The following is a 15,709-nucleotide window of genomic DNA, read 5'->3' on the forward strand; positions in this document are numbered from 1 at the left end:
GTTTTCACTTCACGGACAACTACTCTCTGGTGAGCGAGACGACTCTTCCCTCCCCCCCCCCACCCCGAATGATCTGCTGGGTACCCTTGTCTGTGTTTATCTGCGAGTAAGTCAACCCCCGATAAGCATCTGCTCTCTGTCTCTTTCCTGGCATTTTGATTGATTTGAGTAATTATTCATTTTGATTGCTTTGAAATTTATTCATTTATTTACCTCGGAAAATAAAAAGTTCTTTTTATTTATTTGTTTTATAATGAATAAATTATTTATTGACTTCCAGCCTGTCCATGTTCGTCCTTTCCTTCCAGTGGTCCAGCATTGTCCGACCCTCGATAGACTGGGAGATAATTACCACATATTTGACCAAAAATAGTCGGCACGCACCAGCGGTTAAAAAGCTCGGCCACCAGAATTAAAATCTAATCGAGATAACATTGGTGCTTTGCCAAGGGCACGCTCCCCGTTCAGGTAACTACGTGACCTCTAGTTAAACCGCATCATTAGACGGTGGACACTGGAACTCGTAGTTAATTGGGTGGCGTCCATGGTTCGAAAACAACCCACCATACCACAAAGGTTAATTGTTAGCGGTGGCTCCAGGCCCGGTTCTTCCGAGGACAACCGGGGATTCATTCCCCTGAGTGACAAGCTGGTGTCTCGGTACCTGTGGCCGCAACAATATGTATGTATATATAATTATATATATATATATATATATATATATATATATATATATATATATATATATATATATGTATACATATATATACATATATTTACATATATACATATATTTACATATATACATATATTTACATATATACATATATTTACATATATACATATCTTTACATATATGTATACATATATATATATATATATATATATATATATATATATATATATATATATATATATATATATATATATATATATATATATATGAGGTGTGTTCAAAAAGTATCCAACCTTAATTTTTCATGCGTACACAAATGAGGAGGAGCCGTGGTTTGGTGCACGTATGTAGACAATCCTAATTCGTATGCGTGAATATTTTCCCGCCTGCAGAAGCTGTCAGTCGCCGACAGACCGCCGATGAGTGAGGAAGTGTAAGTGAGCGCCTTCGGATTTTCGTTTTGGACAAAATGGCGGAAAAACTTGAACAACGCTACTGCTTCAAATTTTGTGTAAAGCTTGGCGATTCCCAAGTGGAAACGATCCGCAAGATTCAAAAGGCCTTCGGGAACGAAGCAATGGGCACCACACAGATAAAGAGTGGTACAACCACTTCAAAGATGGTCGCACATCAGTGGAAAGTGAAGCACGTTCTGGTAGGCCCTCAACATCCCGAAATAAGATCGTCATTGACCAAGTGAGGACCCTGCTGATGCAGGATCGTCGAATCACGATCAGAGAACTTGCAGTCGAGGCGGGCGTCAGCATTGGATCCGTTCATTCCATTGTGACTGAGGATTTGGGCTTCAGGAGAATCTCAGCGAAGTTCGTGCCAAAGCTGCTAACGATCGAGCAGAAGCAACTCCGTTTGAAGATCGCACAGGACATGCTGGAGACTGTGAACAGCGATCCCAACTTCTTCAACACAGTGATCACTGGCGATGAGACCTGGGTTTATGGGTACGACCCAAAAACCAAGTTCCAGTCATCACAATGGAAGCATCCAACATCCCCGAGGCCAAAAAAAGCAAGGAAGGTCCGCAGCAATGTCAAAGTCATGCTGACCATCTTCTTTGACTCCAGTGGCGTGGTTCATCACGAGTTCGCACCACAAGGCACGACCATCACCAAAGAGTACTACCAAGAGGTACTGCGTCGCCTTCGTGATGCTGTGCGACACAAACGTCCGGACCTGTGGGCAGCAGTCAATTGGCAGCTCCATCATGATAACGCACCTGCCCATTCTTCACATTTGATACAGAGTTTCCTGGCCAAACACAACACACCTGTGCTTTGTCAGGCTCCATACTCTCCCGACATGGCTCCATGTGACTTCTGGCTTTTCCCCAAGCTGAAAATGCCCCTGAAAGGGACCAGATTTCAGTCCAGAGAAGATATCATGCGGAATGCAACGGACCAGCTGCGCGTCATCCCAAAAGAGGCGTTCCAGCGCTGCTTCCGACAGTGGCAGAACCATTGGGAGAAGTGTGTGGCAGCCCAAGGGGACTACTTTGAAGGAGATTAGTGTAAGTTTGTTGTATCTCGATACGAGTATTTTTTATGGACAAAGGTCGGATACTTTTTGAACACACCTCGTATATATGTATACAATATACATTTATTTATATATGTGTACATATATACATATATATTGTTGCGGTTCTCGGAACCGCATGCATACAACAGATAGGTGTCCTGAGACAGTTATGTCATTAATATACGTGTAGATAGACCCCTTCCTTTTGTTTCGTGGGAAAGCGAGGGAGTGCGTTGCGATGGTCTTATAGTTAGATTATTAAGTCATTTTCCTCTTTTATTTCATCCCCACTCTTTTTCTTTTCTTTTCTGAGGTAAAAATCCGCCACGTGCGCTTGGTGCTGGACTATCGCTTTGAGCTTCCACGACAACCCACGGTACCCTCTGCCTGCTCACCCCTCATAACATGTACAATAAGCGTGCACCAACGTCTTCCATGAGCGTGCATCAACGTCTACCCGAAACCAGACATGTGCAGCGAGTTACGCAGTAAGGTGGGCGGGCTGCACCAGCGTCTACCCGAAGTGCGGCCCAAGCTGGCGGACCACGTGAGGGGTCGGAGCCAGTCGGAACACCCGACTCGGGCAATGACGTTGGATTCGGGATGGCCCCTCCCCCGAGCTCTATAAAAGACGGAGAAGTCCTCCGTGTGAGAGACGTTGAGTGGTGTTTTCACGCGGTGTGTTCCTGTTTCTCGACTCCGCCTGCCTGGTCCCGCCTCCTGCTCCACGCTCGCCCTCTGGACTCTGCCCCTCTCCACTCAAGCTCCTCCTTCGGAACATGGTCTCCACACGTGTGGCTGTGGCCAGAACAACGCGACTATTGTTGGGTACCGCACCACGGAGCACCCCCCCACCCCACCCCGAAACGCCCAGGCACTGAGAGCATAACCTCAACTCCCCTCCCTGGCTGCAAAAGTCCCTTTTAATTGGGGTTTCTTTTTCTGTGTGTGTGTGTGTGTGTGTGTGTCTGAGTGTGATGGCACCTGTCTGTTAAGTAAGCCTGTAGAAGAGCATTATTGATGTTACTGTTATTAATCTCGCATCAAGTCTGTACTGTTTCTGCTTTAGAAAGTTGCTTGTATTATTATCGCACCCCACACCTCTCTCCTCTATCCCTAAGTTACATACCCAATAAATCTTTGTCGTACCACATACTTTTCCTCACTTGCTGGTTAATAAATAATCATTAGGAATGGTCCCAGCTCGCCTTTGTCTTTTCTCTTAGTGGTCCAGCATGGTTTGAATCCAAGTTTAGCCGGGTCTTTATTCCCAACGATCCATTCCTACTTTAGCCGGTACATCCTTGGCAGTGTCGCTCGGCTGCATCCGATCCTAAAAGGTGATCCGGTTCGGACAATGCGTACCGAGGGCGTCGTTCCCCGGTAGTTAAGCCACGTCATTAATTAGGTAACCCGATTATAGACGGGAGGACCCTAGGTCATGCGGTTGAGTTATTGGCAGCCACGGTCGGTTAAGCGACCCGCCGAGTCACAGAATTATCCGTGGGCGACGGCCTACAATTCCAGGGAGTCTGGTGGGAATCGACATAGCTTCCCCCACCTAGTGGTCTTCTCACCCGACCCCGCAACAATATGTATACATATATACATATATATATATATATATATATATATATATATACATATTTGTAAACATTTATCTATATATATATATATATATATATATATATATATATATATATATATATATATATATATATATATATATATATATATATACTATCATATACCCGTGCTCTGCACGGAGTTTAATGGGTGGCAAAAGGTGGATGAAGCATAATAGTTGATGTTATGGGAAGCTGGGGAGGGTGTCATTCGGGATGTGATGCACTATGGTTACCTTTCCTTAGTTTTCTGAAGGACCTCCCTGTAGATGACATTTTGGGTGAGTGTCTTGTTGCTGAATAGTCCTTGTGAGGAATTATTGTCCACTTTGATAGATATATAGGAGTAACCTCTTGCACGTGAAAATGCAACATATAGTTGGCCATGGGAGAACAAAGGGGCTGGGAGATATATTCCGAGTTTGTCAAATGTTTGGCCCTGGGATTTGTTTATGGTCATCAAGTATGCGAGTCTGACTGGAAATTGCATCCTCTGCAGTGTGACTGGAAGGTTGGTGTCTGATGGGGCAAGTTTAACATGATATAAGCCTAGCCCGAGACTGAACAGGAGCAGTGGAGGGTGACCGAGAATCAGAATGCAAATTTCAATGAACGGCACTTTTTGGCGCACATCCGACGATCGAACACTGCTGGACGCTTTAATTTGAAGATCACACACGCAAGACACAACACAGGTAATGATGGCGGTTGAGAAACGTCAAATTACGCACAGGCGTTAACAGAAATAATATTTTTTGAAATAAATCTTTACTTTAAATACAATGTTTCTTGTTACATTTTTTGTGTCAAATTCACCTTCTGAGGTAGTCAGCATGTGCAGAAGAGGGTTTTACATTGCAGACGCTGTTTTATAGGAGTGGCATTACGCCTCCCGGTGGTGACGGTCTGTCGACGACAGAAGTAATGACGTCAGCAAATGACCAATGATGTCATGACGGAATTACGCCTCTCAGCGGTGACGTCACATGTCGCCGTGCAAACGAACGTAAAAATTAGAAAATCGCCCAAAATTCCAAAACGCGTCCATCTGGCATGATCTCACATAGCCCATGCTGTTCATTGACCACAGAGCAGCCGCATGCCGAAAGTGGCGACAATCCGTCCGGCAGTTTTGGCGGAGATACGTCAAATTACACGCAGACGTCAACAGAAATAATATATAGATTCACCAATATTTCCCCAATGTTCTCGATTTGATACAGGTGATTCAAAAATAATTAAGTAACAGGTAACAGCAGTATGTTGATTGCATACTCAAAGATGAAGTTTTTTTAACCACTTGAGTAACAATGGCAACTGTGAATCTTGATTGCATTGTCATATTGAATCACTTCCTCTAACTTTTGCAAAGATCGCATTAACAATCCCAGAGATATAAATATTGGAACTTTCTGAGTACATGGGGAACCTCAAGTTTTTTTGGTGTTTGACGTGATGGAAATCGATAAATAAGGATCATCCCAAAAGTACTGTCTGTCCCCAGGTTTCATTTGCAGCAATGATGCATTTCATGAGAGTCCCCTTCCTGACAAAAACGTTGAACATGCTGATGACACGCAGCAAGCTGGTTGTACATTTTGACCTTTTCGTTTTTGCAACCACGTTGTCCTTCAATTTCAAACATTGCAAATGGGTTGACAGAACTTGGGGGATAAGCCTTGATATATTATTGGGTCTGTATTCAGGAGGAGAATCATCTCAGAAATCTCCATGAAAATTGATAACCATTTGAGAGACAAACATTCAACACAATATGATGTTGGAAGCCATGTCGATAAAAGGAAGATTGTTGATGTCGAACCTGATACCTCCTGTCGTTTAGCTCCTTCATGAACCTAGATTTGTCTGCAAAATAATAATAAGTGAAACACGTCTATGGAGTGAAATGCAATGCGGCAAACTATTTCTTACAGGGCTTTCCAAGCCTTCATCCCCATCAGTCGAGCCAAGGCTTCCACGGAGATGAAACAAAGATGGCTGCCGACGCTGTGCTTTCCCCGCAAGCTGTGCTCGCTCCTTCAATGCGCTTGAGTCCAAGAGGGCTGTTCCAGGGACAGCAATGGAAAAATCTACCAGAAGAAATGGATGAAGATTAAATTAGTGATAAATGTGTAACGTTCATTACATTACATGCAACATGTTCAATTTTAAAGTTCCAAACTTTCACATACTAGTCTTTACAAACATGGATTTACAAACTCTGTTTTTCTTAACAGTACATGGAATTTGAGGTCGACAGTAGTAAGAACGAAACCAAATACATTTAGTCATGGCCAAAAATATTGGCACCCGTGCACTTTTTTCAAATAACTCACAATTTTCTCCAAAAATAAGTTGAAATTGACAAAAGTATTAGGTCTCCACAATTCTTTATTTCACTGTTAATATTACAGTAGCTTTGTTTTTGATTCAGAACTTTATATATCCTTTTAAATCAGAAAATAAAATAAATGGCATTGACAAAATTATTCACACCCGAGACAATATTGGGTAGCACAGCCTTTGGACAAAACAACTGCAGTCAAGTGCTTCCTATAACAATGAATGAGCTTCCTACACGTCTCTACTGGAAGTTTGACCCACTCTTCTTGTGCAAACTACTCCAGTTCTCCTAGATTTGAAGGGTACCTTCTCCCAACTGCTGTTTTCAGATCTCCCCACAGATGTTCAATGGGATTTCGATCTGGACTCATTGCTGGCCACCTCAGAACAGTCCAGTCTTTTGTCTTCAACCATTCCTGGGTGCTTTTTCAAGTGTGTTTGGGGTCATTGTCATGTTGCAAGACCCATGACCTGCGACGGAGACCCAGCTTTCTGACACTGGGTTGAACATTGTGCTCCAAAATGCCTCCTTGGTAATCTCCTGATTTTATGATGCCCTGCACACATTCAAGGTACCCATTGCCAGAGGCAGCACAGCAACCCCAAAACATTACTAAACCTCCTCCATGTTTGACTGTAGGGAAGGTGTTCTTTTCTTTGTAGGCTTCATTTTGTTTTCTGTAAACATCGAGATGATGTGCTTTAAGAAAAAGCTCTAAGTTGGTATCATCTGTCCATAGAACATTCTCCAAGAAGGATTTTGGCTTGTTTACGTGTGTTTTGGCAAACTCCAGTTGGGCTTTTTTTTTTTTTTTTTTTTTTTCTCCTCTCTCTCTCTCTCTCTCTCTCTCTCTCTCTCTCTCTCTCTCTCTCTCTCTCTCTCTCTCTCTCTCTCTCTCTCTCTCTCTCTCTCTCTCTCTCTCTCTCTCTCTCTCTCTCTCTCTCTCTCTCTCTCTCTCTCTCTCTCTCTCTCTCTCTCTCTCTCTCTCTCTCTCTCTCTCTCTCTCTCTCTCTCAGTAGTGGGGTCCTCCTGGGTCTCCGACCATAAAACCCCCTTTCATAGAGTTGACGACGGATGGTGTGAGTTGAAACTGTCGTGCCTTGTGTCTGAAGGTCAGCTTGAATCAGTTGGGCAGTTGATCGAGGTGCTTTCTCCACCATTCAAACAATCCTTCGCTGCAATCTTCAATCAAGTTTTCTCTTGCGGCCAGATCCAGGGAGGTTGGCTGCAGTTCCACGGGCCTTAAACCTCCTGATAACATTGTGTACGGTGGACAGAGGAACATCAAGGTCTCTGGAGATGGATGTGTAGCTTTGAGATTGTCCATGCTTGGCTACAGCTTTTTTTTGTTTTGTTCCACTGCAAACCAAACAAATACATAAGTGGATAACAAAATATTTTTTTATTTCAACAATTTTCTGGAAGAAAATGGTGAATTTTTTTTTTTTAAAAAGTGCAAGGGTGCCAACATTTTTGGCCACGAAACTACATTTATCACTCCTTTATTTGAGACTTTCACTTTGTTTTCATTATAAAATGTGAAATTTAAATGATGTATTTCGGTGATCTTTTAATACTGTACTAAACAGAGGTTATAAAAGCACTTTTGTATTTCAAATACTGATCTGAAGATAGTGGAATTACTGGTGAAGATCATATAAATCAAGAACTAAATAATGGAAATGGTCATTTTATGCACGTCATAATGTGCAATCTGGAAATTAATTTCACTTGGGCTGAAACCATGTGCTCAATGCCACATTCAATAAACAGTGGTAATTGGTATGCCTGGTGTTGGCTTAATGGTTAGGGTGGCGGCCTTGGGATCTTAGGGTCCTGAGTTCAAATCCAGCTCAGCTGTTGAATTAATACCGGGTGGGGTTGACTCTGCCTGTCATCCTTCTGAGGTCGGCAAAATGAGTGCCAGCTTGCTTGTATACTGTGTCGGAGTGGCGACCCGTCCAGGATTGTGCCAAATAGCCAAGGAGACTGCTGAGGCAGCACCAACGCTCTGAACAGAGTATGGTCCCAGTGGATGGATGGATGGTGATTGGTGCTCGAAGCATGGTATGCGAAAGGCCAAGCAGGTGGTCTAACTAGTAAAACAGCAATGTTGAACTGGAGGTCACTTGGCCCTCTGACCGGGGAATGTGCCCTCAGCGATGTACCAATCATATCTAGATTAGATCATAAGTGGGGCAGCCAAGCGTTTCCCGCTGGTGCACACCAATACAACTACGACAGGTTAATTAGTTTGGGAAGGACCTCCCAGTCTATCTAGGTTCAGACAATGCTGGATCAATGGAAGGAAAGGACAAGCATGGACAGGTTGAAACGTTAACAAGGATTTATTCTTTACAAAAATAAATAAACTGAAGAACTTTTTATTTCCTTGTGGTGTAAATGGTTGAATTCAAATTAATCAAATGTTAGATGCTTATCAGATGCAGATAAGCAGATTATTATGATAAGCAGATGCTAATCACTATGCCTTCCTTAACAATTAAACACTAGACGTGGATACCCAGCAGATCATTCAGGGGGAAAAGAAATCCGGTCTCGACTTACCAAGGCAGAAGTCGTTGTGCATCAAATAAAATGACACAAAATGTGGGAAGCGTGCCAGCTCCCTGCCTCGCCTTGCACCCACCCACAAACAGGCTCAAACAACAATTGACATCACATCGTCACTCCCAGGAAACAGGGACACTAAGAATCAGGTACGCCAAAAGCCAGGTACCGAGCAGAACCAGCAGGAACGGTCCAACTGTCAAGCTGTAAGGAACCATCAGGAGCTATCAGCCATCGTCAGGAAGGCGGTCTTCCCGTCCTTTTTTATAGGTGACCAGTGCGAACGGAGCCTCAAGCAGACCAGCCAAATCCAGCTTGCATATTGGCGCATCGCTGCATGTGACCTTCAGCCGTCAATTCTCGCGATCATTTTGTCCTCACCATCGAACCAGATGTAATTCCCAATTAACACAGGCCTGGCTTATGATGCCATGTTCTTGGTGCTGGACGAACACCAGAAAGCAGCCATTTGCCGGAATAACCGAGCGAAAACGTCAACGGGTAATTACCACCTCTTTGCTCAGCCCTACAGGAACACGAGTCAATTGGCGTCCATAGAGCTGCTGAACCGGGTGTGAAACGTCGATGGAAAAATGTGGATGTCAAATATCGATGAAAGAGAGGTGGGTGTCGAACTTCATTGGAAAACGGTGGATGGCTGAGGTAAATGATCCACAGCCATGTCTGACCGTCACAATAAACTGTCCAGAAAAAGCTTGTGGCGTGTTGAATCAAATGTCCTGTAAGTCCAATGTGTCTTGAAGGAAAGGCAATAGAGTCTCCGTTGGGCTAACGGCTATCTCTCGCGTGTTTGAACGGTGAATATCGCTCATGCGGAAATGAAAACTGGCGTAAGATCATACATCATGAACGTGTCCAAAGAGGCAAGGTTATCCCAGAAGAAAGAAAGGGAATCTGTTCTCTACCCTTCTCCAACACATCAAAGATTCAGAATCCCACCAGACAAGGGGATGGGTCTATTCTGAACATGCATTGATGGAAATAACTATCTGAGGACCTGGATGGTGTGTGCATTAGTCTGATGCAATTCTGAAATCCACAACAATATGTATATGTATATATGATGACCACATTCGTCGTTTAAATATCAGACACACCTCCTGACTGTTATGGTGATTAATTATCGTTAATTTTAATTAACAACAGTTGTTCTTTGCAGATTATGCAGTTTTACCGTGAGAGACGTAATCCGCAGCGATGCTCACCATAACACGCAGGAGGTGCGTCTGATGTTTAAACGATGAATGTGATCATCATTGGTTAGATATTTATCGGTATGTCGTCCTGATGACATCAAATATGCCTGGAATCTGGATAGGCGGCTCCGTTTGATGTTTAACTGATGCTGATCATGTAATCCTTGTCTGTTTTCCAGAGTCGCCAGGCCGAGGCCTCTGTGTTGGAGGTGACGCTTTGGTGTAGGACTATGTCAAATGGAGATCGGAGGAGTGCTCACCATACTCCACACGTTTCGATATATATTATATATATGCTAATTCTACGCATATTATGTACGCACACGTGGATACTTTGAGACCCGGGAGGGCTCTGTTCCACCTTCTGAAAAGAACCCGCATATGGAAATAACAACCAACGACACATACATACCCAGCTGCAACAAAAAAATACATTAACTGTGAAATGGACACATAAAAGGGTGAATGTGGCACAGGAGTCTGTGTTCACCATTCTAGTTAAGAGGTGCTAGCAGTATAATTGTGACCATTGAGATTTTTTTTTTTATCATACGAAAGAGAGAAAACATAACAATTTATTTAATGTATCATTTTCCAGATGTTTCACAGTGTGATATGGGATACCTGGACTCACCCAATGCATCCTCGGCAAGATTCAATGCACCAGGAGATGATGCTTTAATGTTTCCTGCAATGACAGGATCAAAGTCAAGAAGAACTCTTCAGTAATCTCCCAGACTGCGCTTAATCCCCCCCCACAAGCGACTCCACATCATCCACATGACCAAAGCTCACCGAAAAAAAGCTCCACAAAAGACAACGGCATGGAGAGCACGGCACAGCAGCCGGCACGGTTCGACAACAATTCCAAAAGGACCACGGGGGACGGGAGCAGAAAGCAAACGCACATGTAGTGCACAGCAACCCAGAGATACGGAGCTAAAGCCACACTTCCGACATGCACAAGGCAACGGCCTTACCGACGACTGCGGCCTGATGGCATGCGGACGAAGCTTCGGCCATGATGAGATAGCCTTTCGTGTAGCCAAACCTTTCCCTAGGTACTCGCAGCGTAGAGATGCTTGTGCTATTTATTGGGGGGATGGGGACCGATTGTACAGCTTGAGGCCCACACACAGCTTCAATCTTGCCCAGCTGTTTGACCTTTTTTGCGGAGGTCACATATTGTTGAGAAATTTAAGGCCAGATGTGTTTCAATGTACATGCACCCTACTCAAAGAAAACAGACTGTTCTTGTTATCCCAACTAAACCCCCCCCCCTTCCCGCATCTCCATCCTCCTTCACCCAAACAACTTTTCCAGGCTTACTATTACAAACAACTGGAACAGCTTCATATCATTCCAACAACAATAACAGTTTCAACACAAACATCACGGTGACAAGACAGCAAGCTTTGCACATTCAACATTCATCACGTCTCTCACCTAAGATGGCAGCCATAAAGGAAATAACTCTCACTCATCGATCACAGCCATACAGCTAAACTGGGAATGCAAACATAAAAGCTACATTACCAGTTTGGCGCCGGCTAGCCTGCTCCAAACTGACAAAGTAACCGTTATAAAACAGGGGAACAGGCCGGACGTTTATAGAAGAGGCCGGACAACAGGGCAATGGCGTTTCGGAGCAACTTTCATTCACCGTCGACAAATCTCAATTCTCCGAACAATTGATGTTCACAAACTTCAAGCGTTCAATACAACTCTATTTCACCATGAGATAATGACGTCGATGCGAACACACCTGGGAGGATACGTAATGGGGAAATAAAGGGAAATAAAGAATGACAAAACACAAGATGAGAGAGAGACATTGCAAGTCAATATTTTATTGCAGATTTACTCTTCCCAAGAAAATGAGAGAAGCCAAGAGGATGCCGCCTTGCACTGCGCATGCATGTGGAGAGAAACGTACTTCACAGCAAAGCAATAGTCACAGGTACTCGTGGGTATTCGGCGGCGACAAGGCTGCAGTGCCCCGAATGCGCAAACATAAAGTAAGAGTCATGTGACAGATTAAGCAGTAAAGGTCTAATGGGTTTGCAAAAACTGATAAAAACACTTTTCAAACTGGTTGATCCTTCTAGAGTGAGCTTTGGAATAACGGTCTTAAGTTAGCACCGGAGGTTTTATTACAGATGGCTTTACCTTACTTTGCAAGTCGAGGAAGTGAAAGGTGGCTAATAGAGCCGCTGGCACGAGACAGTTCACGAGAAAGTCAAACCACATCGCCAAGGTCACTTCAACCACAGGTGGCCGCGATGCCAACGGGTCGTCGGTCGCGCGACGGTCATGCCCGTCCGCACCATAGGCCGAGCGCAAGAAAACTTGAAACGTTGCTTTGTCTGACAATTGCAAGCAAGGCGACAGTATTATGAACGGGGTGCAAATCAAACTTGCTCGGTGCAATGGAGGACTTGCTTGGAAACTTTGGAAGATCAAAGAAATACACTCGGCGGGGAACTCTACACAGACAGGGGGAAAGATGTACCGCTGATGAGTTTGTTTTACCAAAGGATACGCCGAATACCATGGTGTTGCATTCTCACAATGATCACAAACTACTGGATGCCAGGTGCATCCGGTAAGTGTATGAGCTAGGAAGATACCTGTGGAGCCTCAGGAAAATCTTAAAGGCCTACAAGATGATGTAAAAGAGATAAGATAATTTCCCACAAGCCCCGTTTCGAAACATTGTTTCCTGGTAACAAAAGCATTTTGCCATCATGGAGTCTGCGGAATCCGATTCGGACGGATCCGGTGATATGGATAAACAACTTGAGAACGCGCTCCGTTTGTCAGTCTCATTACGATACGATGATACTCTCGGTACGTGTCATTTCCTTAGACTGTGCTGTGCTGATAAACCGGACCTTCAACACAGGAATCTGAAAGGTGAACTCAACCACTCAGAGGATGGCTTCAGGTGATGGGCACCAGATTAACAACTGTGAGGATGGCTTGTTTAGGTGATGGGCACCAGATTAACAAGCCATGATGAGAGACATTAAACCATGCAATTGCCAAAACACCAGCAATGAAAAGATATATATATATATATATATATATATATATATATATATATATATATATATATATATATATATATATATATATATATATATATATATTCACAATGATCAGCCTATCAGAGAAATAAATTATTCCAAATGAAGGAAACAAATAAATTAAATCATCAATCATCAGGAATTTCACTAAATAACACCTGATGCGGACATGTTCTATCATTGCTAGGATGTGTATGTCCGTGTGTGTATGTCCGTGTGCACATAAACATGTTTTTGTATGTGTGCATGTGGGTGTGTGCCGAAAAGTACACACACTCGCCTCTGAGCTCCTGAGCCTGGGTTTGAATCCTGACCCAGATATAAACTGTCAACCTGGTGTTTCACAGGCAAGGTAAATCATCATTGTGTGTGCCATTAAGCGGGTGTCCCGTCTATCAACATCAGTTCATGGACGATAAACACCCCACAGTGTCCTTGGTGAAGAGTTGGTGAGCTATCGCCGGCACCGTGGACAAATTACAAATTACTGCGAGAACTATTGCTGCGTAGGTAATGGCAAACCACCCAGTATAACTCTTGCCAAGAAACTGCAATAGCAGCACTGGCGTTCTGTGAAGAGTATGGTACATCAGAATCAGAATATGAGTGTTTGAGAGTGTGTGTGTGTGTGTGTGTGTGTGTGTGTGTGTGTGTGTGTGTGTGTGTGTGTGTGTGTGTGTGTGTGTGTGTGTGTGTGTGTGTGTGTGTGTGTGTGTGTGTGTGTGTGTGTGTGTGTGTGTGTGTAGAGGTTTCTCACTGACGTAAGCTGGTGACGTCACCATCTGTTGGTCCGCCACTTTGTCGGTCATGTAGATTGTAAACAATCCAAATCTGGATCTGGATCGGGATCACTCAAAATGTCTGGAGGAATATCTGCAACCGGAAGTAGCTCGAGTTTATCTAATGTTAGTCATTTAAATAAGCAGAGCAGGCACCGGTATGTCCAGAAATTAGAAGTCTATGGGGTCACAGATCCTTACAGCTTGCTGGGAAACTTGCTGAACCCAATGGAGAAACAAGCTAGTAAAGAGCAGCTGACTGACTGACTGACTGACGGTACCCCGAGATCTACAGTTATCTCGTAAACATTTCCTCATACGACACAAAGGAGGCGACAAAAGCTGATGAGAGCCTGGCCGGCTGGGGGCATGGGAGGTAGACTTGGAACGTGCCAGAGAAACAGGGTGCTGGTGATGTCCACCTGGTGATGTCCAAAGTAAGTACCAACCAACCGATACAAATCAGCAGAGTACGCTCGTAAACGCACCCGCTTGTCATAAATCTCTGTGGGGTTGATCGACTGTTGTTATTAATTTATTCGAATGCAGCCTGTGACTGCTTGGCTGCATCATTTTTCTTGTGGCACAGCTGGGCTGCTGATGCAATGCCCCCACTGACAGCAGGCTGGTACTCATTTTGCCGACCTCGGAAGGATGGCAGGCCGAGTTAACCCGACCTGGTGTTAACTGAACGACCCCACAAGGACTTGAACTCAAGACCCGAGGATCTTAAGCCAAGCAGCTTAACCGTGAAGTCAACACCAGGCTTGTATCAACTGTTGTACTACTACGTTGACTCAGGCCTAAAGGGCCAGTATCGGGCAAAAGCTCAACTGTTGTGATAAAGCTCTACATGGTGGAACTTCTATCAACTGGTTACTCGATAGAGTCGGAGCTCTTTTACAACCCCATTTGAACCAACCCTCATCACCTAATGGCCCAGATAACCATTGGTTGTAAGGTCTAACCTCACAAATGAATGGAGAGAGTTCACTTGAATGATATATTATTTGTAATAATGAGCCATGCCAACCTGTCGCTTCACTTACGGGTTTAGGCCAAACACAGGATGTTGTACTTCACAAACTTACTTTGTATCTATCTGTGAGTCTCAATGAGGATGCAAAACGACGAAAAAAAAGATCTTTGATACCACGTTGTTGCTGCTGCTGCTGTCGTCGTCATGGTGGTGGTTGTTGTTTGTGTGCTCCTTCCGTGTCCTGTGTCCGTCACACTATTTCTGAAGGGTTCCCCTTGTCCTACCGAACAAGTCTCAGACATTGTAAGTGTGAGCAGTGATTTGGGCAATAAAAACAGTGTGCCAGTCAAGTATGACCTACAAGATGGCGGACAAACAAAGGCACGTGATTGTGTGCGTTTGTGTGTGCGTGCGTGCGCACGTGAACGCGTGTTTATGCACTTGTGTTCGTGCACGTGTCTTTGTGTGTTCGTGTTTGTGTGTACACATGTGTATGCGTGTACATGATTTGATGTGCACGTGTGCATGTGTAACCACGCATGTGTATGTGTACGTGTGTGCATACATACATACGTGTGTGTCGTGTGAAAGGAAGCTGCTCATATCGAGGTCTGTGCGTGTATTAGAAATTGGAAATATTGCCAAAGTACTCAAGAATCAGGAAAATACCAGTGATTGTCTGATCATAGAATAGATAGAAAATGGTTTGCTTCACTCATTCCCTAAACTGTATTGGCGGATCTGCAAACAGTAACCAACGTTAATTAATTATTATCACGAATACTGCTTTGAAGAACATTGCTCCAAATTCCTCCCAAGGAAAAACACACTAAAAGTGAAAATACTCCACTTTCATCTTCATGTCAGGTTCACCGAGTGAGCTCAGACCGTGG

At 43.9% G+C, this 15,709-nt stretch overlaps 1 protein-coding gene across 5 annotated transcripts in view; it reads right to left on the reverse strand.

The window, feature by feature from the left end:
• LOC147022485 (neurabin-2-like) overlaps positions 1-15,709 on the reverse strand; it is a 262,931-nt gene that overhangs the window by 88,395 nt on the left and 158,827 nt on the right. For all 5 annotated transcript variants that reach the window (XM_085893427.1, XM_085893426.1, XM_085893425.1 and 2 more), the window contains 2 exons: positions 10,604-10,657; positions 5,770-5,927 (listed from right to left, as the gene is read on the reverse strand). In XM_085893427.1, coding sequence (XP_085749553.1) covers positions 5,770-5,927; positions 10,604-10,657 — 212 coding nt within the window. The remainder of the gene's footprint in view (positions 1-5,769; positions 5,928-10,603; positions 10,658-15,709) is intronic.

Source organism: Eptatretus burgeri, chromosome 8 (assembly GCF_056783735.1).
Source record: "Eptatretus burgeri isolate ZD-2024b chromosome 8, Ebu_testis_v1, whole genome shotgun sequence".
Taxonomy (NCBI): domain Eukaryota; kingdom Metazoa; phylum Chordata; class Myxini; order Myxiniformes; family Myxinidae; genus Eptatretus; species Eptatretus burgeri.